Source organism: Notolepis coatsorum (assembly GCF_963971535.1).
Source record: "Notolepis coatsorum genome assembly, chromosome: 6".
Taxonomy (NCBI): Eukaryota; Metazoa; Chordata; class Actinopteri; order Aulopiformes; family Paralepididae; genus Notolepis; species Notolepis coatsorum.
Window position 1 is genome coordinate 180,862,411 of NC_140170.1, and position 26,477 is coordinate 180,888,887.

General features: G+C 42.0%; 9 protein-coding genes across 9 annotated transcripts in view; 3 read left to right on the plus strand and 6 right to left on the minus strand.

Moving 5' to 3' along the window:
• LOC311230843 (histone H1-like) overlaps positions 1-26,477 on the minus strand; it is a gene marked incomplete at both ends in the record, with an annotated part of 75,571 nt that overhangs the window by 41,271 nt on the left and 7,823 nt on the right. The window lies entirely within an intron of this gene.
• On the minus strand, positions 2,208-2,600 carry LOC311230697 (histone H2A-like; the record flags this gene model as incomplete). Its single annotated transcript, XM_084317058.1, has 1 exon — positions 2,208-2,600. One exon carries the CDS (start codon positions 2,598-2,600, stop codon positions 2,208-2,210), a length of 393 nt encoding a protein of 130 aa, XP_084173184.1.
• LOC311230854 (histone H3.2) lies at positions 2,934-3,344 on the plus strand (the record flags this gene model as incomplete). Its single annotated transcript, XM_084317243.1, has 1 exon — positions 2,934-3,344. One exon carries the CDS (start codon positions 2,934-2,936, stop codon positions 3,342-3,344), a length of 411 nt encoding a protein of 136 aa, XP_084173369.1.
• On the minus strand, positions 6,122-6,775 carry LOC311230698 (histone H1.11R-like; the record flags this gene model as incomplete). Its single annotated transcript, XM_084317059.1, has 1 exon — positions 6,122-6,775. The coding sequence occupies one exon, from the start codon at positions 6,773-6,775 to the stop codon at positions 6,122-6,124; it is 654 nt and encodes a 217-aa protein (XP_084173185.1).
• Positions 10,218-10,529, minus strand: LOC311230898 (histone H4; the record flags this gene model as incomplete). The annotated part of the gene is made up of 1 exon (XM_084317287.1): positions 10,218-10,529. One exon carries the CDS (start codon positions 10,527-10,529, stop codon positions 10,218-10,220), a length of 312 nt encoding a protein of 103 aa, XP_084173413.1.
• LOC311230870 (histone H2B 1/2-like) lies at positions 12,576-12,953 on the minus strand (the record flags this gene model as incomplete). The annotated part of the gene is made up of 1 exon (XM_084317257.1): positions 12,576-12,953. The coding sequence occupies one exon, from the start codon at positions 12,951-12,953 to the stop codon at positions 12,576-12,578; it is 378 nt and encodes a 125-aa protein (XP_084173383.1).
• LOC311230852 (histone H1-like) lies at positions 16,759-17,828 on the plus strand (the record flags this gene model as incomplete). The annotated part of the gene is made up of 1 exon (XM_084317241.1): positions 16,759-17,828. The coding sequence occupies one exon, from the start codon at positions 16,759-16,761 to the stop codon at positions 17,371-17,373; it is 615 nt and encodes a 204-aa protein (XP_084173367.1). The 3' UTR covers positions 17,374-17,828.
• On the minus strand, positions 18,173-18,556 carry LOC311230699 (histone H2A-like; the record flags this gene model as incomplete). Its single annotated transcript, XM_084317060.1, has 1 exon — positions 18,173-18,556. The coding sequence occupies one exon, from the start codon at positions 18,554-18,556 to the stop codon at positions 18,173-18,175; it is 384 nt and encodes a 127-aa protein (XP_084173186.1).
• On the plus strand, positions 21,891-22,202 carry LOC311230902 (histone H4-like; the record flags this gene model as incomplete). The annotated part of the gene is made up of 1 exon (XM_084317291.1): positions 21,891-22,202. One exon carries the CDS (start codon positions 21,891-21,893, stop codon positions 22,200-22,202), a length of 312 nt encoding a protein of 103 aa, XP_084173417.1.

Below are 26,477 nucleotides of genomic sequence, written 5' to 3' on the forward strand. Positions count from 1 at the left end.
ACCCCAGATTACTATTCTTGCTCCCAGTCTCTAGTCAGGTAGCTCGGCTCGCTGGAAAACGAGATTATGTCGGATTATAATGCAATCTAAAGAATTGTGAGACATAAATAACAGAGAAAGGTATAGCTGCGCACCATGGTGAAGGCGCAAATTGGTGGTGTGAAGCGTCCACAAACACACCAGGGGTCTCCAAATGATTTGATTCTGATGGCACATATTTCTGCTTGCTGACCCATTTGGCGTTAAATTCCTGCAATATTCATAGTTGTGTATTTGAGCTCTTTTTTGGCGAGGAGAAAACACAAGCGGCAGAGCATTTTGGCAGCACAGAGGGGGACAGGGTGGGTTGAGTCTACATGGCTCTCATGTAGTGTTTAAGACCAGCCCTCTGACTGAGCTTCAATATCATAATTCTACTTGTGTTGAATCTGAGACGGAACGAGAGAAGATGGCAGAAGTCGCTCCAGCTCCAGCTCCCGCCGCTCCGGCTAAGGCCGCTAAGAAGAAGGCAGCTCCCAAACCCAAGAAGGCAGGTCCCAGCGTCAGTGACCTGGTCGTCGAGGCAGTGTCTGCTTCTAAAGAGAGGAGCGGTGTGTCTCTGGCTGCCGTAAAGAAGGCTCTGGCTGCCGGCGGCTATGACGTGGACAAGAACAAGGCCCGCGTTAAGACCGCTGTCAAGAGTCTGGTGACAAAGGGAACCCTGGTCCAGGTCAAGGGTACCGGAGCCTCCGGCTCTTTCAAGATCAACAAGGCTGAGGTTAAAGCCAAAAAGCCCGCAAAGAAAGTCTCTCCGAAAGCCAAGAAGCCAGCAGCCAAGAAACCTGTCGTGGCCAAAAAGCCTGCGAAGGCAGCAACGAAGAAGCCTGCTGCCGCCAAGAAGTCTCCCAAGAAAGTCAAGAAGTTAGCGGCCAAGAGCCCCAAGAAGGTAGCGGCCAAGAGCCCCAAGAAGGTAGCGGCCAAGAGCCCCAAGAAGGTAGCGGCCAAGAGTCCCAAGAAGGCCCCAGCTAAGAAGGCTGCCAAGCCAATAGCAGCTAAGAGAGGAGCTCCCAAGAAGAGATAAGCGTTTAAACAGAACGTTATCTTTAATTCAACAAAAGGCTCTTTTAAGAGCCACCCACCACTTTCATGAAAAGCAATATTGTACTCTTGTGTGGAAGTGAAGGCGGCTTATCGAAGTATACAACTTAGTATTACTTATGGGATGGTTGATTTCCACGAGTTACTTCCAGCACGGCAATAAAGCAAACTCAACTTTATATATGGAGAATATACCACAAAAAACTATAAAATATAGATCAGATATAGGTTCTTAATTGGAGAATGTTGATATTAAGTCCGGTTTGATTATTAGGTCCTACTAACGCAGATATTTTACCGCAACGAGTTGAGCCCTTTATTGTGGAAATACATAAATTGCCATCATTATGGTGCATTTATGTCCGTGCGTAAATGACCGCTATGACACTATTGGAATGACTACGGGTGATGGCCCATTAGTGGACACACAGCACATTATTGTAATTTTATTTATTCAGACTGGTTTGGATCATATGTTGGCACATAATGTTTCCCACTACCTCACATTAAATATCTACACAACCATTATATTATACAAAAGGCTCTTTTATGGACCCCCACTATTTATATGAAACAGGCACGGCTACAAAACACGACTTGTAGTTCTACCCAGTTATTTATTATGTGATTAGTGATCCAGACCAGCAACATTGGCAGGTAAAGAAAATGGTCTGAACGAGTCGCACCGCTTCAGACAGTTTACGAGTTGAGCCCCAACAATTGTGGAAATACAAATTGCTGTCATTATGTCAATTTATGTTTGTGCATGCTGTAAACTGTATATAAAACCCTTACTATTTATGTTTCTCAGTTCAAATGAATCATCACTTGACCACTATGACATGCAATTTATAATTTTACATTATATCGTTAAGACTTCAAAACAAGGGAAAAAAACACTGCAGACAACACATTAAACATTACTTCTAAACAGCACTGTACCCATTAGTGAACACGGTCAAATGTTATGCATTACGTGTTTATAGTCTTACATTTATGTCCGAGGTAGCGAGACAACGTAAGTTACACAACCAAATTGTATTTTGACAAATGGAAATATTGCATTTTCAAGAAGAGGTGGGTGGCTCTGAAAAGAGCCTTTGTGGGGTTTGTCGAAGAGGCTAAATCATTTACTTCTTGGCAGGCTTAGCAGCCTTCTCTGTCTTCTTTGGGAGCAGGACAGCCTGGATGTTGGGCAGCACACCACCCTGAGCGATGGTCACTCCTCCCAGCAGTCTGTTGAGCTCCTCGTCGTTACGCACGGCCAGCTGCAGATGGCGGGGGATGATACGACTCTTCTTGTTGTCACGGGCAGCGTTTCCAGCCAACTCCAGGATCTCAGCGGTCAGATACTCGAGCACAGCCGCCAGATAAACCGGGGCACCGGCTCCAACACGATGAGCATAGTTGCCTTTACGCAGCAGTCTGTGGACACGACCCACGGGGAACTGAAGCCCGGCACGAGAGGAGCGAGTCTTGGACTTAACTCTGGCCTTTCCTCCGGTCTTTCCTCTTCCAGACATGTTTATAAATCTTTTTAGCTAAACAAGTTAGACAATGAATGCAGCGAGTTGGAGAGTCGCGTTTTATTTTCGGGCTTGTGTTTTCTCACCCAATCAGGAAAGACGTTTTCTTGGCGGTTTTTCCAAAAGACCAGTCCTCCAATAACGTCGTTCCCAGTTGTATCTCCGTGAAGTCCTCCAATAACCCTGTGAGGTGTAGGCGGAGTAACGAGCTCACAGAGAGGAGACCAATCAGAAACTACTGCGCCTCCGCGTTAGTAATATAAGGCCAGAGTTTCTACACAGCAGCGTATTATTCTTGGTGAAGTGAAGACTGAAACATAGTTTCTCATAATGGCCAGAACTAAGCAGACCGCTCGTAAGTCCACCGGTGGCAAAGCCCCAAGGAAGCAGCTCGCCACCAAGGCTGCTCGTAAGAGCGCACCTGCTACCGGCGGCGTGAAGAAACCTCATCGTTACAGGCCCGGTACCGTGGCGCTGAGAGAGATCCGTCGTTACCAGAAGTCCACAGAGTTGTTGATCCGCAAGTTGCCTTTCCAGCGCCTGGTCAGAGAAATCGCCCAGGACTTCAAGACTGACCTGCGCTTCCAGAGCTCTGCTGTCATGGCTCTTCAGGAGGCCAGTGAGGCTTATCTGGTCGGTCTGTTTGAGGACACCAACCTGTGCGCCATCCACGCCAAGAGGGTGACCATCATGCCCAAAGACATCCAGCTGGCCCGCCGCATCCGTGGAGAACGAGCTTAAATCGACCTGTTGACTAGTTGTCCCCCTAAAGGCTCTTTTAAGAGCCACCTCAATAATCATGAATGAGCCCAGTTTCCTCATTTTAACTATGTTCTGAGTCCACGTGGATGAAGTTGGTGATGTGTAATACGTTCGTTTGATGGCCATCGTAGCTGATTGATTGAAACGTTTAACGGATTGCAGAATGGGTACAGTACAGTACAGCTCAATACATACAATTGTTAAGGGGATGCAGACCAGAAAAAGACTTTCGTCTTGTTTACATCAGGGTCCCCCATTTTCAATTCATCATATAATCAATACCAAGTAACCAGAATTATGATTAATTGTTTATTTTCAGTCCTTGTCTACAGACGAATCAAAAACACACATGTGTGGACTCTCAAAAGGAAAAGAAAAAATGACGAATGTACATATTCAAAGCAAGCTCACACAATATCCAAACTCAATGACTGAAAAAAGGAATTGGCTGAAGCACATGCTTATATTTGCCTATCCTTTACAATTCTTAAAAACTAAATATACTTTAGAGACAAAATTTAAATATGTTGGAAGATATGTTTTTTTTCTTTAAGAGAAAAACATAAGATAAATTAATGTTTGATGTTTTACTCAACTGTACTCCCGAATTGTTTTATTCATAACTTGACTGCAAAACGTAATATTGAAGTCATACATTCATATTCAGTTTTCTCTGATCCATTAGTTCATCTGCTGACTAGTAATAAATATGACCTATATGGTTAAAAATAAATACAATCCGGATTATCATTGTTTGCTCGGGAGCCTTGTCTGGAGTTCATTTTGGTTGAGCCTGCATGCTTTCCCCATTTCCAAAATGGCTTCGTCAGTGTGGTCCGGTACTGTCCATGGTGCTGAAATAGCAACATTTACATTCGACGTTGAGAGCGTTCCAGCCAAAATCTATTTTAGATCAGATTAGTTTAAAATGAATTGTCATTATACAGCACAAGTATAGTACAACGGAAACAAATTGGTGCCTAACTAGAGTACAAATGTAACAATAAAGTGCAATAGGATTAAACTGGAGTATATATATATAAATGACTAGTGCTGATCAGATGAGTGTTACAGGTATACAAGACACTATGGTAGTAAGTCATACTGACCAGTGCAAGGTAAAGATATATATATATATATATATATATATATATATATATATATATATATATATATATATATATATATATATATATATATATATATATATATATATATAAGGTATATAAAAAGATGATATGCAGGTGTATTCAGACAGAAGTGGATATATATACTATGCATGCAGTGTATGCAGCATTATTGTACATGCTATCACACAAGAGTTACATGTGTAGAATATAGTTTGTGGTTGGTGATTACAGTGTAAGGCAGTAGGAAACAGAGTTCAGAGTTTGAACAGTATGGATGACATATCCTAGAGTATAGGATATTAACTATTCATTTAACTGACTAGAAGTTAGCCAATATGAAGTACCTTATGTATATAAGTATGACTCTGTTTCCATTGTTATTGCCCCAAACTACAGCTATGTAATTCTAACAGAACTACAAGACAGCAATGGAGTTCTGGACTAAATCACAGTCATTAAAAAATAATGCAGCAATGCTTCCTGTTAAAACCTGCTTTTCTAGATAGAAGATTGATATTGAAACCAAAATTGTATTATGTGTCTGATTAGCACTAATACTAATTTATACATGTACTCCAGTTTAATCACTTATACATTGTATTTTGCACTTTACTTTTGTATTTGCACTGAAGTTATTTTTGTTGTACTGTACTTGCCCTGTACGATGACAATACATTTTAATCTTAAAAAAAGACAGTCAGGCGTCTTTGAGAGGGTTCCAGGTGGTACCCCAGCAAAATTAGCGTTAATTTCACTGTAATTTAACTGACTAGAAGTTAGCCCATTATGAGGTACAGTATATATCATAATTAATATTATGATCATGTGTTTTACTTTCTCCATTATTATTGTCCAAACTACAGCTATGAAATTCTAATATAACTACAGGACAGCAATAGAGTTCTGGACTAAATCAGTTATTCAAAATAATGCAGCAATGCTGCCTGTTAAAAGATGATTTTCTAGATATAACATTGACATTGAAACTAGCTGTAGTTGTTGTATAAACAAGGATGGAACTTTAAAGGGGAAACGAAGAAATTTATTTTGCACATTAACTCACTAACGTCCTAAAACTGTTTTGCACACATTCATTTAGTTTGAGTTATTGGGAGTAAATTTGTTTGAATACCATTGGGGACATTGAATCCTTGTGTTAATTACTGCTCAATGCAAATAAAGGCAGCAGTCCATATAAAACAAGGTGTCATTCATTGTGTGCACAATACATCAGATTGTATTTAGGTTAAATGCTTCTTAATTAATATGTTCTGGTATGTATAGCAGTATCTTCTAGACTGATATTAATAACAGGAACATAATTACATTCAATGTTAAATCACATCGATTTAGATTTAAGTGTATCTAAATTATGTTTTATTCTTCTGGACTGGAATCGACCCATCTTCCAGAATATGAATCAAATGATGCAGTAACTGAACACTCAGCTCTACTTAACTGGTGCTGCTGCAATTTATCCAGGACACAAACATGTGACTTAGTAGATTTGCTTGTATCCACTATTAAACAATGCATTTATACGAGGGGATGTGCCATTTCAGGGATAGTAGTGGTTGGCTCTAAAAAGAGCCTTTTGTGTGTTTTAGACAGTAAAGCTTAAGATCTTCACTTCCTCTTGCCTGCTGTCCTCGTGGGCTTCGCTGCTTTGGGCTTGGCAGCCTTCTTCGCTGGGGCTTTCTTGGCTGCGGGCTTCTTCACTGCCTTATTGGGGCTCTTGGCTGCCACCTTCGTGGGGCTCTTGGCTGCCACCTTCTTGGGGCTCTTGGCTGCCACCTTCTTGGGGCTCTTAGCTGCCACCTTCTTGGGGCTCTTGGCTTCGACTGCAGGCTTCTTTGCCTTCTTTGGAGACTTCTTAGCGGCAGGCTTTTTAGCAACAACCTTCTTAGCCGCAGCAGGTTTCTTCACTGGCGCTTTCTTAGCTTTCGGAGCTGCTTTTTTGGCGGGCTTCTTGGCTTCAGCCTTGTTGATTTTGAAGGAGCCGGAGGCACCGGTACCCTTGAGCTGGACAAGAGTGCCCTTTAACACCAAGCTCTTCACAGCGGTCTTCACACGTGAATTATTCTTCTCCACGTCGTAGCCACCGGCAGCCAGAGCCTTCTTTACCGCAGCCAGGGACACGCCGCTCCTCTCTTTAGAGGCAGATACCGCCTCGAGGACGAGTTCTGCGGCGCTGGGACCTGATGCCTTCTTCGGCTTGGAGGCAGCTTTCTTCCTGGGGACTTTAGCCGGAGCGGCAGCGGCTGGAGGGACTTCTGACATAGTTATCTTCTATCGTCGATCAACACGAAATGCAACAAATAGTCCGAGCTGACTGGTAGTGGAGCTGGGACAGGGGGCTGGTCTTAAATACTACATGAGAGCCATGCAGACTCAACCCACCCTGTCTACAACTCTGCAGCTGAAAAGCTCTGCTACTTGTGTTTTCTTCTCGCCAAAACGGGCTAAAATACAAACGTGGGAACATAGTTGAAATCTAACACCTAATGGGTCAGTTAGCACAAGCATGTTCCATTAGAATAAAACCATCTGGAGAGCCGTGGTTAGTTTGGACACGTTCCAACGCTCTCCTTTCCGTCGTCACATGGTGCAGTGAGCAGCAACTTGTCTCAGTATTTTGCTTTTTAAATGGTTTAAATGTCATTATAATCCAGTCAGTACTCGTTCCCCGGTGAGTCGAGCTGCCTGGTGATGGACTGGCAGTAAAACAAGGCATCTGGTGTCATGCTTTTGGTTATAAACTTGTACTTTCTCAGTGCTGGTAAACACAGTCATTGCTGGCGTCGGCATGATATGTGTTACCTCGTCTTCTGTGGAAGATTACCACTTCTGTGGAAGGCTTTATGTAGCTCATGATGAATTAAATCTACAGTTACTTTTATGAAGATTAAAAAAAAAAATACACAAGGAAGGTACAATGTATCTTTCCTTTTGGGAGAGACTCGCCTATTAAAGCCCAGACGGAATGCTTAACAATGAAAAAAATCTGTTTCAATTACATGTCAATAGTAATAATAGGCACAAGTTAGTTAGTAATAAAGCATACGAGTCATAATAATAACAGCTGGCGCAACAGGGGGAATAAAACGTGTCACGCTGTGACCATAGTCATCCCAACGGTGCTAATGCAGTCATTGCGCGTAATTACGCATGCACATTATGACTACATTTCAATATGTTTCCAATTGATAGGACTCAGTTGGTTGTTGCAAAGGGTATTTTGCACTGTTGTGAAGTATGGTAGTCTGTCTGCTACATGTTATATTGTCCTCTCTGGTAAACAAGAATACCCTGAAGACTCTGGCAGGAGCACTCATTCAAGGGTACTACGACTATGCTTGCACCTCATGGTACCAAAGCACCTCAAAGGCGCTAAAAACAAGATTACAAACATCACAAAACAAACTGGTCAGACTACTACTTGACCTTACTCCTAGAACCCACCTCACCCCTGCCCACTTTGACTACCTAGGATGGCTTAGGGGCCTTTTTTTTCTGTTCTCACTCACCCCTTTTGGGATGCGAACCGGCGCTGATTCGTTTTAAGCGTTCGTTCGTGTCAAGCGTTTTCAATATAACCCACCCCCTTTCCTCACAAATGGAACTAGTGTTGTGGAGTCCGCTTTGACCGTTTTCCAGGGTTAGCAGCTATCGCTAGTTAGCTTAGCCCTAATGGATACCTTGGTTAGCAGCTATCGTTAGTTAGCTTAGCCCTAATGGATACCTTGGTTAGCAGCTATCGCTAGTTAGCTTAGCCCTAATGGATACCTTGGTTAGCAGCTATCGCTAGTTAGCTTAGCCCTAATGGATACCTTGGTTAGCAGCTACCGTTAGCTGCTGCTAACAATAGCTCATTGCTCGTGTCAATTAAATTGCATGTTATTAAATGTCCGCGCTGGTCTGTCTAATGAAATTACAACCGCAACATTGTATCGCACTGTACAGCCCTGGTTGTAGACTAATGTTTTACTATTTTTTGTATCCAATTTGTATGGATTAATTTAGGAGTGAAATCACCACTCGCAAGCTTGCCCCCAGATATTATTTTAAACTCGCACGGACCAAATTAGGGCGCAATTTGCGATCATCTCATCGCAGTGTACAGCCCTGTACGGGAGGCTGCAATTTTAAACTGGCCACCGTAAATGGCCAAACCCCCCCCCACCCCCTCCTAATAGACAGTCTCCTCCCCTCCGTATATATTATATCCCCACCGTATGTATATCTCTCTCCCACCCCCTCCTACAGTCTCCTCCCCACCGTATGTATATTTCTCTCCCACCCACCCACCCCCTCCTAATGTACAGTCTCCTCCCCATGATATGTATATACTGTCCGGATCTATGGGTAACAGTACTGTATATTTGCATATCATATATGTCACAAATGTAACAGTACTATGTACCTGTATGTCATGTATGTCCATATGCCATAAATGTCATGTATGTTGTGTAATGTCATAAATGTCACTATGAATTGAAAATGGGGGACCCTGATGTAAACAAGACAAACGTCTTTCTCTGGTCTGCATCCCCTTAACAATTGTATGTATTGAGCCGTACTGTATTGTACCCATTCTGCAATCTGTTAAATAAAGTTTTCATTTATTAACTATTTCACTTGAGGATGCTGCAATGTAAAAGTTATACACAGAGTGGTACAGAGGTAGACGAGTTGCAGGTGTGTAAAAACTGAATGCTGTGTACAGCAAATACATTATTTCCACCCCTGAAAATACGCTGTATCTTCTATTTATTAAGCTCCTATTACTGCATATTCTGCACAGCAGTGACAATTCTGATATTCTATTTGTGATCCTTGCCTCATTGCATTTAATTAAACATCACCTACAGTCTCATCACAGAAGGCAGTTATACTTGTTTAACCATCCTGTTTACAACCTTCCTGTCAAATATTTGCTTTCTTTTATCATTAATTCCACCACATACGTCTGTGGTGTTTCATGTAAAATCTGACTAGATAGAAGACTATAATACAGTATATTACTACAAGGTTGCAAATAGACCTGCCGTCGAATCAATACCTTCATTAATTTACATAAACACATAGGAAGGCTTCTAAAGTCCCGTGGCCTCTAATGAGATCCTTGAACAGACACACCTTTTAAAAACGAATTGAACACACGCACTATGCACATACACTTATATGTAAGACACTTTCTGTAAATAATTTACTATTTTATTTAATCTGATTTTATGTTATCTTACCCATTGTTACCATTCTTTTATGCATTGTTGGGTCTGAGCTCGAAACACAATTATGTCATTAGCTGCAATGCCCCTGTATTGTGGTGTATTTGACAAAAATAACTTTAACTTGAATTTGAGATCCAGTTCAGTAGTGTCCATTTACAGTATTGCTCAGACCAGTGTCAAAAGAGCTAGTATCTTAAATGCATCTATATGTTCAGATCAAATAGCCACCCCTCATAACTAGGCTACTTCTCTTCTCAGGCTTAAGACATTTTTAATGACCTGTATGCAATTTTCACGTCCTGTACAAGTCATAATATATATACTGCACAATATAGAATCGTCCAAAGCGACTAGGAGGCGTACATATCTAGCAGCTAAGGATGAATGTTATTCTGAGACGCAACATGGAATCGACTCAATTCTAGTAAGATGTGTGTGGCTCTGAAAAGAGCCTTTGGGTCTTGGGATAGTTTGGATTGAATATACGATTAGCCGCCGAAGCCGTACAGAGTGCGTCCCTGTCTCTTCAGCGCATAGACCACATCCATGGCTGTGACGGTCTTCCTCTTGGCGTGTTCGGTGTAGGTGACGGCATCACGGATCACGTTCTCCAGGAAGACCTTCAGCACACCACGAGTCTCCTCGTAGATCAGACCAGAGATGCGCTTCACTCCTCCGCGGCGCGCCAGGCGACGGATCGCGGGTTTGGTGATTCCCTGGATGTTGTCACGGAGAACTTTACGGTGACGCTTGGCGCCTCCTTTTCCGAGTCCCTTTCCTCCCTTTCCACGACCAGACATTTTCTTCTAGGATGAGTTCAAAACAAATGAAAAAAAAGTAATGACGAACAAAGGCAAAGCCCTCTGAATATAAATACTCTCTGAGGACGTAAAAGAAGACTGAGATACCGCGTCATGCTGGGCGTGGACAAAAGCTGCAGCCCATAATAACCCTCCTTCTCACACACTTTTGACCATAGAACTGGTGTCACGTGATTGATTGATTGATTGATTGATAACTTTATTAATAGATTGCAGAATGGGTACAATACAGTACAGCTCAATACACACAATTGGAGGGGTTGGGGGGGGGACCACTGTACAACTGTACAAGCAAAACTGTACATTGGGATATTGACAACCATACTAGGTAATTTACATTGGAGGGAGTTGGGGGAACACTACAAACAAGCAAAACTGTACATTGGAATATTGACAAAACCATACTAGGTAAATTACTGTACATTGGAGAGGGTTGGGTTAGGACATTTACAGGGGTGTAAATTCTAAGACATGTCTGGTTCATGAGTTCCTCGTGGCAGCTGGGTTCACATGGTTGCACTTATTCAATTTATCTATCCCATTAGTTTGCCCCAGATTCTTGTCTGGGGTCCATTTTGGTTGGTCTGCAATTGCTTTCCTGGTTTCCAAAATGGTTGGTCAGTGTGGTCTGGTACTGTCCATGGTGCTGAAATAGCGCCATTTAGATTCACAGTGCCTAGTACAAGTAGTTCAAGTTTCAAGTTTGCTTTTATTTGCCATGTATAAAGTGCATGTACATTACAGTGAAATGCTTGGTTCTTTACGAGCCCCTGAGAATGTGCTTCAAGCAGTAAAATAAAAAGTAAGTAAAAGAGGAATAAAGACCCAACACTATACTGTACCATTGATATCATAATTTTAAAATGGACTATACCATGTTATTAATGGTTATTAAGGGCAGATTCAGAGCACCTTGTGAAACATAAAAGCAACTATTGAGCATGGTGTGGTGTATCAGTGAATGTGTTGAAGTCCAAACCACAGGGGATGCCTGATGAGCAGAGTAACCTTTCAGCCAGATGTGGAGGCTGTGTATCCTGCTAAACATGGAGGGAGACGGGACCAGAGAAGATCAGTATTGCTGAGGGTTACTTATGAAGTCAGATTTTAGACTTCTGATTGCTGGAGTTTGATGATGTCAGATGTCAACAATAACGTTATAAAAGATTACTGTTATTATTGTAATAATGTATTTAACATACAAGGTTGTAAATTGTACAGACATATACAGAGCTCATTATGATCAAATAATGAATATTATTTGCACATGTCTGTTGGAAATCATATCATAGGACGTGTGTTTGGCTATGGGGTAGTTAATCTGTTTCATTATAATTATATATGAGCCTGGAATGTATTATTTTTGGAATAGCATTTCCACTTTGAAAATGCTAAACTAAACAGTATCCATGTGCATTATAAAGACGAAAAAAGTAGTAGAACGCGCTCACCTCACTAGACTTGACACTGGGTGCTGTAACCTCTGATATCATACATAAAAAATAGGGAAACAATGTCCAGGAACGCACTCCAGGTTTTTCCAAATTTATTGGCAGCCTGTAATCATGACGTTTCGGTGTGAACACACCTTCTTCAGAATGGCTTGCATCATTATAAAGACGAATAATGCATTATTGATCAGGGTTCTAATAAGGCAGGTGATATATTACTTTACAGTATACACGTGATGTACAAGCTAGAAGTCTATCCAATCTAGCTACTCGTCAACAACCTAAAATCACAGGATTTTGACTAGTAAATATAATTTGCAACTTAATAGCCATCCAAACTATGATTACAGTTGCAAGTAATTTATTATTCAATAATTAAATATATAAAATGTCATCTCCCGACACACTCCTACCATAAACTTGTGCAAATAAAATGTAGGACATTGTGCAATACCCGGCACTCAACCACTTTGATGAACAGCGCGATCATCATGATAATAGGAATAACTCTCTCAGGACAGAGTGGGTGGCTCTTAAAAGAGCCTTTGGGTTAATCTTCAGTGAACAGGGTAGTTTACTTGGAGCTAGTGTACTTGGTCACAGCCTTGGTTCCCTCAGACACAGCGTGCTTCGCCAGCTCACCGGGCAGCAGCAGACGCACAGCGGTCTGGATCTCCCTGGAGGTGATGGTGCGACGCTTGTTGTAGAGAGCCAGGCGCGAGGCTTCGCCAGCGATGCGCTCGAAGATGTCGTTAACGAAGGAGTTCATGATCCCCATGGCCTTGGAGGAAACGCCGGTGTCGGGATGAACCTGCTTCAGGACTTTGTAAATGTAGATGGCATAACTCTCCTTCCTGGACTTTCTGCGCTTCTTACCTCCCTTGGCAGCGGTCTTGGTGACGGCTTTCTTGGAGCCCTTCTTGGGCGCTGGCTTGGCGGCTGGTTCAGGCATGTTCGACGGCTTATCAGAATCGAATGGTGACGGTCGCTTATGGTTTCCTGCCTTATTTATAGGAGGTTGATGCAAATAGTGCTGCGTGGCTTCTACGATACGATTGGTCGGGCGTGGCGCACGTGTGTAAAGCTAATAGAACATGCATTTCTCTCAGCATGGTTAAAAAGGAAATTATAAGAAAGTGTACACATTGACAATATTTTGGTTTATTATTTGGCAGTGCTGTGAAAAGTATTGAGCAAAAGTACAAACCACTAATAGAATAGTACTCTGTTAAAAGTCCTCAATTTAAAGTAATAGTTTCTTAATTCCATGTGGAACCAGGACATACATCCCCCCCAAAAAATAAACAGGATATAAGGAGCCAAACAAGGCAATTATGGTAGAAGCAAAACTCTTCTCCACATAAATATTCTATATGGAATTCCAAAAAAATTATACAAAAACTACAGCTAGTTTCAATATCAACCTTATATCTAGAAAAACAGCTTCAGGCAGCATTGCTGCATTCTTTGTAATTACTGATTTAGTCCAGAACTCCATTCCTGTTTTGTAGTTCTGTTAGAATTTCATAGCTGTAGTTTGGGGCAATACCAATGGAGAAAGTGAGTCATTCTTATACATGAAGTACTTCAAATTGGGCAAACTTCTAGTCAGTTATGTGTGTACCATATCCTCTATATATATATATATATATATACTCTGAAAAGTTATACCACTCGTCATTATGACTTAATACATAGTGTCTTTATAGTATACCTGTAACACATATACATCTGATATACTCCAGTTTAATCACTTTATCGATTCCTATTGCACTTTACTGTTACATTTGTACTGTTTAGACGCCAACTTATTTTCTTTGTACTGTATAACGACAATGGATTTAAACCTAAGGAAATGTATAACCATGCCTATGCGTTAAATGCACCGTCCTCTCGACACCTGTCATTCTGTTTTAGGGATGAACTGACTGAACTAGTATGACTGTCAAATGACCGTCTATACGGATTAGTCTTATTGTGAAGTTATTCTAGTTTCATAAAGAATAATTATGTGTAGAAAAGCTTAGCTTCTACAATAATGACAAATTACAGTATAGGATGCAGAGTCATTGCCTTCTCGGTAATATGTGGGTGGCTCTAAAAAGAGCCTTTGTGGGGTTTGTCGAAGAGGGTGACCAAGAGGGTGACCATCATGCCCAAAGACATCCAGCTGGCCCGCCGCATCCGTGGAGAGGGCGCTTAGATCGGCTTTTGTTTTCCTACATTCATAACCCAAAAGCTCTTTTAAGAGCCAACACCGTTATCATGAAAAGTACATTCCATTAACTCATTATTTCAATATGCCAGTTTTACTCAAATCATCACAATTCTGATAATACAAATATTTAGACTAGCATTTCCTGTTGGCTAAAGCGGAACAGACTGCAAATTGCCATATAACATTTATTGATCCCTTTGGGGATATTAGTTATCATAGCAGGAGATACAGAATTATATTACAGTGGAGAAGTTAACATTTAATAAAAAGGCAGTGTAAACAATATACAATGTAATTAACTCTGGATATGGGCAACAAGGTTGTCCTCGTAGTAGGTTCGTCCGGGAACATGCTGCCTCATTTTGAGAAGCATCTTAGAAATGTGGGAACATAGGCCCTACATTTTGAGTGAAAAGAAAATCTGGGGCTGTGGGACCATAGGGCTGACCCCCATGATGCAACACATTACATTGACCTCGATAGGGAAATTCAAAGTTTTACAGTCGAGTAAAGTAGTTTGAATATGGTCATCTGTGTCTTGTGTGTTAATTACAGCTCAATGAAATAAGGTAGCAGTCCATAAGGCGACGTATTGCTATATTTTCATTTATATTTCATGGTGCTGTAATTAACAAGGATTTTCTCTCACTGGCAGATATACTGGTACAGGTATACGATTGGTTGAGAGGCTTTGTCGCACATTTCCCGCGCACAGGAAACTATTTGCGCGCAAAACCATAATAACCCAACTATATATTCTCTTAGCAAAACTCCATAGCCACACTTGATATTAAGCCAAGCAATAATCGACATGAAACTGCATTTTTCCAAGACAATGATTTTGTGCACCTTGATAGCTCTCTTGGTGACATCTGTCACTGCTTTGACTTACAATATATATATATACACACACACACACACACCTTCATACACATCTGTCTGTACATACAGTTGCATAATCCTTTTTACATGTATTTGGCATAACTTTTAATCATGGAAATGCCAGTATACATTTATAAGGTGAGAGATGTTTTCTGATGGTGCTGAGTCGTCTCCATGAGCAGGTTTCCTCTTGTTTGGGTTATTACTGATCATAAACAGATGACACAGACCGGCATGGTCTCACCATGAGCTACATGTATCGGTACCTCACTGTGGTACAAGATAATATACAAGTATGACTCTGACAACATAGTATGTTTCATTCCTTGAGCTATTTCTTCTGAATGTATCAACAATGTAGCTGGCAGCCTACTGCACCACATTCTAAGATACTTTACTTCACAATGAGTTGAGGTTGAGCCCTAACAATAGAGGCCTGTATATCTGACCTATAGGCTAAACACAAACTGTAATGTTTGTGTTGTTCTGTTTCTTCCAGTATGGCTGCCTGTAACCGTTGGTAACCACTTTCAAAAGAAAATGCCTAATTTGTGTGCAGTGGTAGTCGGTAAAACACTTCTGAAAAGCATGATATTACTGTTCCGTTGTGACTTCTTTATAACATTCAGTAATAAGACACAACACTATGTGTTGATATGATCATCTATACATATAATTTATACATAGCAACCATTCCATTGCCTTTACTACACAAACATTCCGTGCAAGGCCTCTTTTGTGGAAATGCAGAACATGTTGATGTGGTGCGTTTATGTTTGGTGATATGATGATTCATTATGAATCTACTATGTCTATTTAAACTATTGAAATATACTTTAAATAGACCAATGCAGTTATTATTTATTGTGCTAAGTGTTTAGTGTAGCAGACTTGAATCAGAAACACAGCAGACCAGCAATGCCCAAAAAGCATGTATTGTCAACAAGCATGCAGCAGTCTAAAGTACACAACAAACTAGCCCCCCCCCCCAAAGGAAAATGTAGCTACGCTTCTTGTGTGAGTTATGAAATGTTTTGCAACATTAATTAATTAAATGTTAGCTGTAATTAATATAGGCCACGTGAAACCTTCCTCTAATCTAAGGTGGTGATCATCCCTCATACGAAGTCGAGGTGACCCACGCTACAGGCCACCAGCAACAGTGTGTTTACCAACACCGGAAAAGCATCAATTTAAAACAAAACGCCTCACCCCAGATTACTAATCTTGCTCCCAGTCTCTAGTCAGGTAGCTCGGCTCGCTGGAAACGAGATTATGTCGGATTATAATGCAATGTAAAGAATTGTGAGACATAAATAACAGAGAAAGGTATAGCTGCGCACCATGGTGAAGGCGCAAATTGGTGGTGTGAAGCGTCCACAAACACACCAGGGGTCTCCAAATGATTTGATTCTGATGGCACATATTTCTGCTTGCTGACCCATTTGGCGTTAAATTCCTGCAATATTCATAATTGTGTATTTGAGCTCTTTTTTGGCGAGGAGAAAACACAAGCGGCAGAGCATTTTGGCAGCACAGAGGATGACAGGGTGGGTTGAGTCTACATGGCTCTCATGTAGTGTTTAAGACCAGCCCTCTGACTGAGCTTCAATATCATAATTCTACTTGTGTTGAATCTGAGACAGAACGAGAGAAGATGGCAGAAGTCGCTCCAGCTCCAGCTCCCGCTGCTCCGGCTAAGGCCGCTAAGAAGAAGACAGCTCCCAAACCCAAGAAGGCAGGTCCCAGCGTCAGTGACCTGGTCGTCGAGGCAGTGTCTGCTTCTAAAGAGAGGAGCGGTGTGTCTCTGGCTGCCGTAAAGAAGGCTCTGGCTGCCGGCGGCTATGACGTGGACAAGAACAAGGCCCGCGTTAAGACCGCTGTCAAGAGTCTGGTGACAAAGGGAACCCTGGTCCAGGTCAAGGGTACCGGAGCCTCCGGCTCTTTCAAGATCAACAAGGCTGAGGTTAAAGCCAAAAAGCCCGCAAAGAAAGTCGCTCCGAAAGCCAAGAAGCCAGCAGCCAAGAAACCTGTCGTGGCCAAAAAGCCCGCGAAGGCAGCAACTAAGAAGCCTGCTGCCGCCAAGAAGTCTCCCAAGAAAGTCAAGAAGGTAGCGGCCAAGAGCCCCAAGAAGGTAGCAGCCAAGAGTCCCAAGAAGGTAGCGGCCAAGAGTCCCAAGAAGGTGACAAAGCCCGCTGCGCCCAAGAAGGCCCCAGCTAAGAAGGCTGCCAAGCCAATAGCGGCTAAGAGAGGAGCTCCCAAGAAGAGATAAGCGTTTAAACAGAACGTTGTTTTTAATTCAACAAAAGGCTCTTTTAAGAGCCACCCACCACTTCCATGAAAAGCAATATTGTACTCTAGTGTGTGGAAGTGAAGGCGGCTTATCGAAGTATATAACTTAGTATTATTTATGGGATGGTTGATTTCCATGAGTTACTTCCAGCACGGCAACAATGCAAACGCAACTTTATATTATATAAATATGGAGAATATACCACAAAACTAATATAAAATATAGATCAGATATAGGTTCTTAATTTGAGAATGTTGATTGTTATTAAGACCAGTTTGATTAGTGGGTCCTACTAACGCAGATACTTAACCGCAACGAGTTGAGCCCTTTATTGTGAAAATAAACTAATTGCTGTCATTATGGTCAATTTATGTTCGTGCATGCTGTCAAATCTATATATATATAACCCTTACTATTTATACCGCTGTCCAGTATGACTTACCCATATTGTTTTTTTCAGTTCAAATTAATAATCACTTGACTGCTATGACATGCCATTTATCATTGTATATTATATCATTAAGCCTTCAAAACAGACAAACACTGGACAGACAATACATTAAACATTTACTTATAACCAGCACTGTACAAGTGTACCCAATTAGTGGACACCGTCAAATGTTATGCATTATGTGTTTATAGTCTTAAATTATGTCAGAGGAAACAACGTAAGTTACAACCAAATTGTATTATGACAAACGGAAATATTGCATTTTCAAGAAGAGGTGGGTGGCTCTGAAAAGAGCCTTTGTGGAGTTTGTCGAAGAGGCTAAATCATTTACTTCTTGGCAGCCTTCTCGGTCTTCTTGGGCAGAAGGACAGTCTGGATGTTGGGCAGCACACCACCCTGAGCGATGGTCACTCCTCCCAGGAGTTTGTTGAGCTCCTCGTCGTTACGCACGGCCAGCTGCAGATGGCGGGGGATGATACGACTCTTCTTGTTGTCACGGGCAGCGTTTCCAGCCAACTCCAGGATCTCAGCGGTCAGATATTCCAGCACAGCGGCCAGATAAACCGGGGCACCGGCTCCAACACGATGAGCATAGTTGCCTTTACGCAGCAGTCTGTGGACACGACCCACGGGGAACTGAAGCCCGGCACGAGAGGAGCGAGTCTTGGACTTAGCCTTCACCTTTCCTCCGGTCTTGCCTCTTCCAGACATGTTGATTATTCTCTTTCGCTAAGCGAGTTAACTTAGAAAATGAATGTTGCAGTGAGTTTGAGAGTCGCGTTTTATCTTCGGGCTTGTGTTTTCTCACCCAATCAGGAAAGACGTTTTCTTGGCGGTTTTTACAAAAGACGAGTCCTCCAATCGTCGTGTGTGATGTAGGCGGAATAACGAGCTCACAGAGAGGAGACCAATCAGCTGGCCCGCCGCATCCGTGGAGAGCGCGCTTAAATCGGCTTTGTTTTCCCACATTCATAACCCAAAGGCTCTTTTAAGAGCCGCCACCGTAATCATGAAAAGTACATTCCATTAACTCATTATTTCAACATGCCAGTTATACTAAAATCATCACTTTAATTCTGATATTTAAAATATTTAGACTCCAAATTGCCATATAACATAAAATACATACAGGTCAATTATATTACAGTGGAGAAGTACAAATTTAATAAAAAGTCAGTGTAAACAATATACAATATAATTAACTCTGGACATGCGCATATGGGCAACAAGGTTGTCCTCTCGTAGTAGGTTCGTCCGGGAACATGGGGCATCATTTTGAGAAGCATCTTAGAAATGTGGGAACATAGGCCCTACATTTTGAGTGAAAAGAAAATCTGGGGCTGTGGGACCATAGGGCTGACCCCCATGATGCAACACATTACATTGACCTCGATAGGGAAATTCAAAGTTTTACAGTCGAGTAAAGTAGTTTGAATATGGTCATCTGTGTCTTGTGTGTTAATTACAGCTCAATGAAATAAGGTAGCACTCCATAAGGCACCGTATTGCTATATTTTCATTTATAGTTCATGGTGCTGTAATTAACAAGGATTTTCTCTCAAGGGCAGATATACTGGGAGGAATTAGCTCGGGAGTCAATACATTTCCATCTGTACGATGTGCTTAATTTATGTAATATTAACTTTGCTATTTTGCCCATATTTTATTTTAGGAGCAACAATGTAACTGCACAGGTTCATACACTGAGACAATAGGACATTCTTTATTGGTAGTTTAAAATTCAAAATGACAAACTGGTTTTCAACTCAATGTTGCAGCAATCAACAACAGCTAAAAAGTAACCCATGACCATACACCCATAATTATACATGTTCCAATCATACATATAACTCAGAGTTAGGGGGCAATAGCCTTTTTCTGCCCCTTCTCTCATTGAGGGCAGGTAGTGAGAGGAATCAGCTCAGCGACCACAGATTTCCATCTGGTTTCATGCTGAACTAGTTTGAGGGGCTTCATTCATAATGTCATTAACAGACTCAAAGGTTGACACATCACTCGGGAGAAAATATCAATCATGTCGTCCTTGTACATTTCTTTCCAAGTATTTAACATTCATTCAGTTGCTATTTTACAGATATTTATTGTTTTTGGAACATCAATGTTGGAACAACTGGTTGTGTGCAGGCTGTGGCAGGTTTCCGTGTTAGTATAATACTCTGAAGTGGAGCCAGGTGAGGGAAATACATTATTCAGAGCACAATTTTACAAACTACAGACACAATGAGCTGCAACTCTGTGATGATGATTCCTCTTCATCGTGACTTTAAACAACTTTATTGATTAGTCATTTAAAAATTAATTATAGAAAGGAAAAAGGGAGATTGGGAGAGTTGAATAAATAAATCGTGAAGTTCTTGTTTCGTTCTTGTATGTCATAAATGTCTGGATGTAACAGTACTGTATATCTGTATGTCATAAATGTTATGATGAATTGAAAATGGGGGACCCTGATGTAAACAATAAGAAAGTATTTCTCTGGTCTGCAGTCCCTTAACAATTGTGTGTATTGAGCCATACTGTATTGTACCCATTCTGCAATCTGTATCTAAATCTAAAGTATTCAATCAATCGTTTCCATATTTGTTAAACAGAGATTGGTGTGTTGCATCAGTGAGGATTATCAACTGATTTTTAATGCAAATCTCCTACGCAGAACACGTGTATGCTTTCTACAACGCAGTTGTGTTTCCGGGTTCCTCTGATACCATTCTTGGACAACCATTCTTTCTTTGACTGTTCTCAGCCCAGCTGACTGGTGAACATTATTGTATATTTATTTGGAGTTTTTTTTAGGTGTGAATTTGCCACATTGCTCCATGTGGGGGTAGAATAGTCAGGCTGGTTTTAAGCTTTCATATTATAATCACTGTGCCTCCTTCTGCAGAACACTTTCAGGTGGTTTAGCCTCCTTATTGCCTTGTTCCAGACAGGTTATGTGGGCTAGACATGTTGTGTAGATGTTGGCCCCAAGAAGACAAACTTGCAGAGGAACCCTATTGGCCAAACCTCAAACCCTCCCCCCACACTTTGTCTCGGCGCTCGTTGGCCTCTAGCCCCTTTCGTGACTTTCGGTTTGCAAGCCTGTGGCTTTTGTGACCGGAGTCACTTGCCCACCCGCCCCGATCACCCAGTAGCGAAACGACCAAGCGTCGTCAAGGGGCTCGCGGTGTGTCAAGAATACATCAGATCTGAATTTCAAAGATACCCAGCGTACAATATGGGTCTAACACAGCTTCACGATGGGGTCTGGAAGCTCGGAGTTGCTAATAAACAGTTTAAAACATTGTTACTCGACGAGTGGTATTTACAGACCGAACGTCCATCTCCGCCGTTGGTGTCACAGCGCATGCGCACCATGCCGCGTTCACGTTACTGGGAAGAAGCGGAAGAACCAGAGGACATCTCGTTGCTACAACTAGGAAGCCTTCACGCTTTGACTCTATATATATCTATGGATGAAACGCCCACATCCATACTTCCGCAATTCGTGACGCGAAGTGGGAGATATGGGGTCTATAAAAGAATCCCATATGTCCTAGTAGGAATTACCACTAGGAGGCTGACGTGAATGGTTTTTCCCAGTCGGAAACTGGTTCTTCCGCTTCTTCCCAGTAACGTGAACGCGGCATGGTGCGCATGCGCTGTGACACCAACGGCGGAGATGGACGTTCGGTCTGTAAATACCACTCGTCGAGTAACAATGTTTTAAACTGTTTATTAGCAACTCCGAGCTTCCAGACCCCATCGTGAAGCTGTGTTAGACCCATATTGTACGCTGGGTATCTTTGAAATTCAGATCTGATGTATTCTTGACACACCGCGAGCCCCTTGACGACGCTTGGTCGTTTCGCTACTGGGTGATCGGGGCGGGTGGGCAAGTGACTCCGGTCACAAAAGCCACAGGCTTGCAAACCGAAAGTCACGAAAGGGGCTAGTTGGCCTCAGACAACAACGTCCTCAGAGAGGCTTGAAATACGCATGGGTTTGCCCAACTGAGACGTTCGATCATCATCTATTCGTGAAAATGAGTGGCAGAGGTAAAGGAGGAAAGGGACTGGGAAAAGGAGACGCTAAGCGTCACCGCAAAGTGCTCCGTGATAACATCCAGGGAATCACCAAACCCGCTATCCGCCGTCTGGCTCGCCGTGGTGGAGTGAAGCGTATCTCCGGTCTGATCTACGAGGAGACCCGCGGTGTGTTGAAGGTCTTCCTGGAGAACGTGATACGTGATGCCGTCACCTACACCGAACACGCCAAGAGGAAGACCGTCACAGCCATGGATGTGGTCTATGCTCTGAAGAGACAGGGACGCACTCTGTACGGCTTCGGCGGCTAAACTGCTCACTGCGTTGTATCAAAAACCTAAAGGCTCTTTTAAGAGCCACCCACATGATCCATAGAACGAGCAGATTCTGTTTCCTCATACTTGCCTGGGCCTTTAGATTATTTTGTACTTTATTTAATCTATTGCGCAAGTGAGGCGTATAAAGATAAAAAACTATATAGACGATATATTTATATACACAATACTAAAACCACCCACTAGGACACATTACCATTTTGGAAGGGGTAACATTATAAAAAAAATTATCAGATTTGATGCATCATTCTTTTAGATGCGCAAATGGTTTTAATGTTGTGTATAAAACCTGATTAACAGGGCATGTATTGTTTTCATGTATTAGGTTATTATAATTACACCCCCCCCCCCCCCCCCCCTTCGTGAAAATAGGAGCAGGGCTGATGGCGACGTGGACTGTGGACCTCTTTGTGTAGGAAGTCACTGCTATAGAACTAGAAAGGACACTTCTGTGTCATGATCACACTCACTGCTATATTGTCTTTATAGTTGTATCACTACATATTGATACTACAACCCTGTACATACATGTGCTTAGCACTATTAGTCAGTAGTACTCATTTGTATATTTTATAGCTAGTTTAATCACCTGTAAATTGTTTATTACTATTGGATTGAATTGTTATTTGCACTCTAGTTTGATTGTACATAGGTACATAGGAGGGGGTTGGGGTTGGGTTTGGACTAGGGGTGTAAAGGTACACGTATCCGTACCGAACCGAACCGCTTCAGTGTGTACCGTACCGTACCGTAGTGTACCGACCGAATACAATGGTATGTTAACCACTAACGACTGCCCACCGGGGGCTATTTTTTCCACAATCTAATATAATAAAACAAAAATGTTGTACAAGTCGATTGTTAATTTCAATATAGAATATTTGTTGACAGCCCTACAAGTACAATTAGTTACTGCACACTACATCACCCCGAAGTTGAACATGGAAAGCCAAACTTTCCCCCACTGTACCGAAAACCCGTACCGAACCTTGGTTTTTGTGTACCGTTACACCCCTAGTTCAGACATTTACAGAGGCCAGTTTTGAATTGCAGTCTCCCGTAGGTGCTCTTTGAAAGTGGGTAGTGATTCACATTCCTTTACAGCTGTGGGTAGGGCGTTCCACATTGATGTGGCATAATTGTTAAACGTGTTTAGTCCCTTGTTTGAGCCGAATCTGGGTTTAACATGATTTGTGGAGCTTCCTCTGGTGTTGTGGTCGTGGTATTCACTGACCTTTGGGAAGTATTTTGACATGTACATGGGTACCTTAGGGGCCTTTCTCACTCACTCATTCTGTCCGTACCGGTCCGTACCGTCCTCATTCCGGGTCAGAGTGCGAACTACCCCCCCCCCCTCTCTAGTTTGTGTACACACTCAGTCTTGGTTCACTCCGGGTTCTGTTTACGGTTTGCTTTTTGAGCGTTTACGCTTGCCGTAGGTGATGATGTCACGCTCGAAAATGTAAACAGGAAGCGTGTTAACACGGAGACTGGAGACTGTATGCTGATATAAAAGAAACAAATAATCAATAAATATGAAGTTATATTTGAACCTCTGTTGTCAAGCCTTGTCAATATAACCCACCCCATTTTATCACGAATGGATGGTGTTGTAGAGTCCGCTTTTGAGCGTTTTACAGGGATAACGATAACGCTAAGCTAACGGCTAACGCTAGTTATCTTAGCCTTTTACTAGTAACATTGCTGCATCGATTATATTGAATGTCATTGATCTACTGGTCGACCACGGCCGACTGGTTGGGCACCACTGGTCTAATAGAAATAAATGCATTCGAACAAGAAAGTATAGTATACAGCAATGGCTAACGCTAAGCTAACGGCTAACACTAGTTAGCTTAGCCTGTCCAGCAGCTAACATTATCCCATCGCTCGTGGCAATTATATTACATGTCATTGATCTACTGGTCGACCACGGCCGACTGGTTGGGCACCACTGGTCTAATAGAAATAAATGCATTCAAACAAGAAACTAATGTATAGAAATAGCATGGCAAACAAAAATTGCCAGGCCTAATGCGAGCCAGAAGTGCTGTGCTTTGTAATGTGGCTTCATGTTTTCATCCACTGAGCTGTGAGATTCCACATGCTTGTTTTTGGTTGAGGTCTGAACTCTCAAATTGCCCATAAATATCGTTTTTTGGGGTATTGTCCAGTGTGGTTTTATCTGCCCAAAATTCAAGCAAGCATGACAGTAACGACGTTGTGTGTGTCACGCCCCCCGCTCCCACGGCCCGATTCCGAGACCACCTAATCCAACTGTCCCAGGTTCAGCGGGGGGTAAAACGAAACAGTGCCGGTTCGATCCCAAAAAGGGGTGTGTCCGTCTGAGTGAGAACACTCCCCCCCGTTCCCGGGAGCAGTGATTCGATCCCAATACCTGAGTGAGAAAGGCCCCTTAGTCGTGTAGTGTATCTTGTAGACCAGGCCCATTGCAAGTTGCTGTACTCTGTCGCCTACATCCTAGGTTGTCAAAGTGGGCAGGGGTGAGATAAACATTCCTCTATTGGTAAACCGTGTGAATCGAGTGGATCCCAGTGTCGACTATCTGGAGTAGGATGTGTAGATTTTGTCTTGCATGTCGGAAAACTCATCTTTTAATTGGTTAAGTGCAGCGGGAATCCAGTTGATCCCAGTATCTGATCTGAAGTAGGCTATGTAGATTTAGGGGCCTTTCTCACTCACCTATTCGTTTCTATTCCATTTCGTTCTAGCCCGTTCCATGATCTAATGCGAACTTCCCCCCTCCCTCTCCCCCCTCTAGTTTGTGTACACACTGCAGTCTTGGTTCGCTCCGGGTTCTGTTTACGGTTTGCCTTTTGAGCGTTTACGCTTGCCGTAGGCGATGATGTCACGTTCGAAAATGTAAACAGGAAGTGTCTTAACACGACGGCGGAGACTGGATGCTGATATAAAATGAACAAATAACCAATAAATATGAAGTTATATTTGAACCTCTGTTGTCAAGCCTTGTCAATATAACTAGGGATGTCCCGATCACGTTTTTTTGCTCCCGATCCGATCCCGATCATGTGATTTTGAGTATCTACCGATACCGATATTTCCCGATCCGATCAAAATTATTATTATTATTTTTTTTATTCAACAAACATGACCATGTTCACATCTTAAACTCATACTGAGGCCTTAGTTTTGGTTTTAAATTGCATATCATCATTCATTTATTTATTGTCACACAGAGCAGAAGAATTTTGCCAAAACAAACCAATAGTATCCAGCTGCAGAACAGCAGACCAGCCACACTCTCAGACCCAAACGCATTTCCTTTGATTTAATTATACATCAAATGATTTATGAAGTTAACTTTTCACCTGGATAACGTCAACATTCAGGGTGAATGTAATGTGAGAAATTGGGATAAAAAAAATTTAAATAAAAATTATTTGGGTCTGAGATTGTGGCTGGTCTGCCGTTCTGCAGCTGGATACTATTGGTTTGTTTTGGCAAAATTCTTCTGCTCTGTGACAATAAATAAATGAATGATGATATGCAATTTAAAACCAAAACTAAGGCCTCAGTATGAGTTTAAGACGTGAACATGGTCATGTTTGTTGAATAAAAAAAAAAAAAGTAAAAAAAAAAAAAAAAAAACGTTTTTTTTTTTTTTTTTTTTTGCCGATCCCGATCTTCGGAAAATCACGTGATCGGCCCCGATCCCGATCACGTGATCGGATCGGGACATCCCTAAATATAACCCACCCCATTTTATCACAAATGGATGGTGTTGTAGAGTCCGCTTTTGAGCGTTTTGCAGGGATAACGATAATGCTAAGCTAACGGCTAACGCTAGTTATCTTAGCCTTTTACTAGTAACATTGCTGCATCGATTATATTGAATGTCATTGATCTACTGGTCGACCACGGCCGACTGGTTGGGCACCACTGGTCTAATAGAAATAAATGCATTCGAACAAGAAAGTATAGTATACAGCAATGGCTAACGCTAAGCTAACGGCTAACACTAGTTAGCTTAGCCTGTCCAGCAGCTAACATTATCCCATCGCTCGTGGCAATTATATTACATGTCATTGATCTACTGGTCGACCACGGCTGACTGGTTGGGCACCACTGGTCTAATAGAAATAAATGCATTCAAACAAGAAACTAATGTATAGAAATAGCATGGCAAACAAAAATTGCCAGGCCTAATGCGAGCCAGAAGTGCTGTGCTTTGTAATGTGGCTTCATGTTTTCATCCACTGAGCTGTGAGA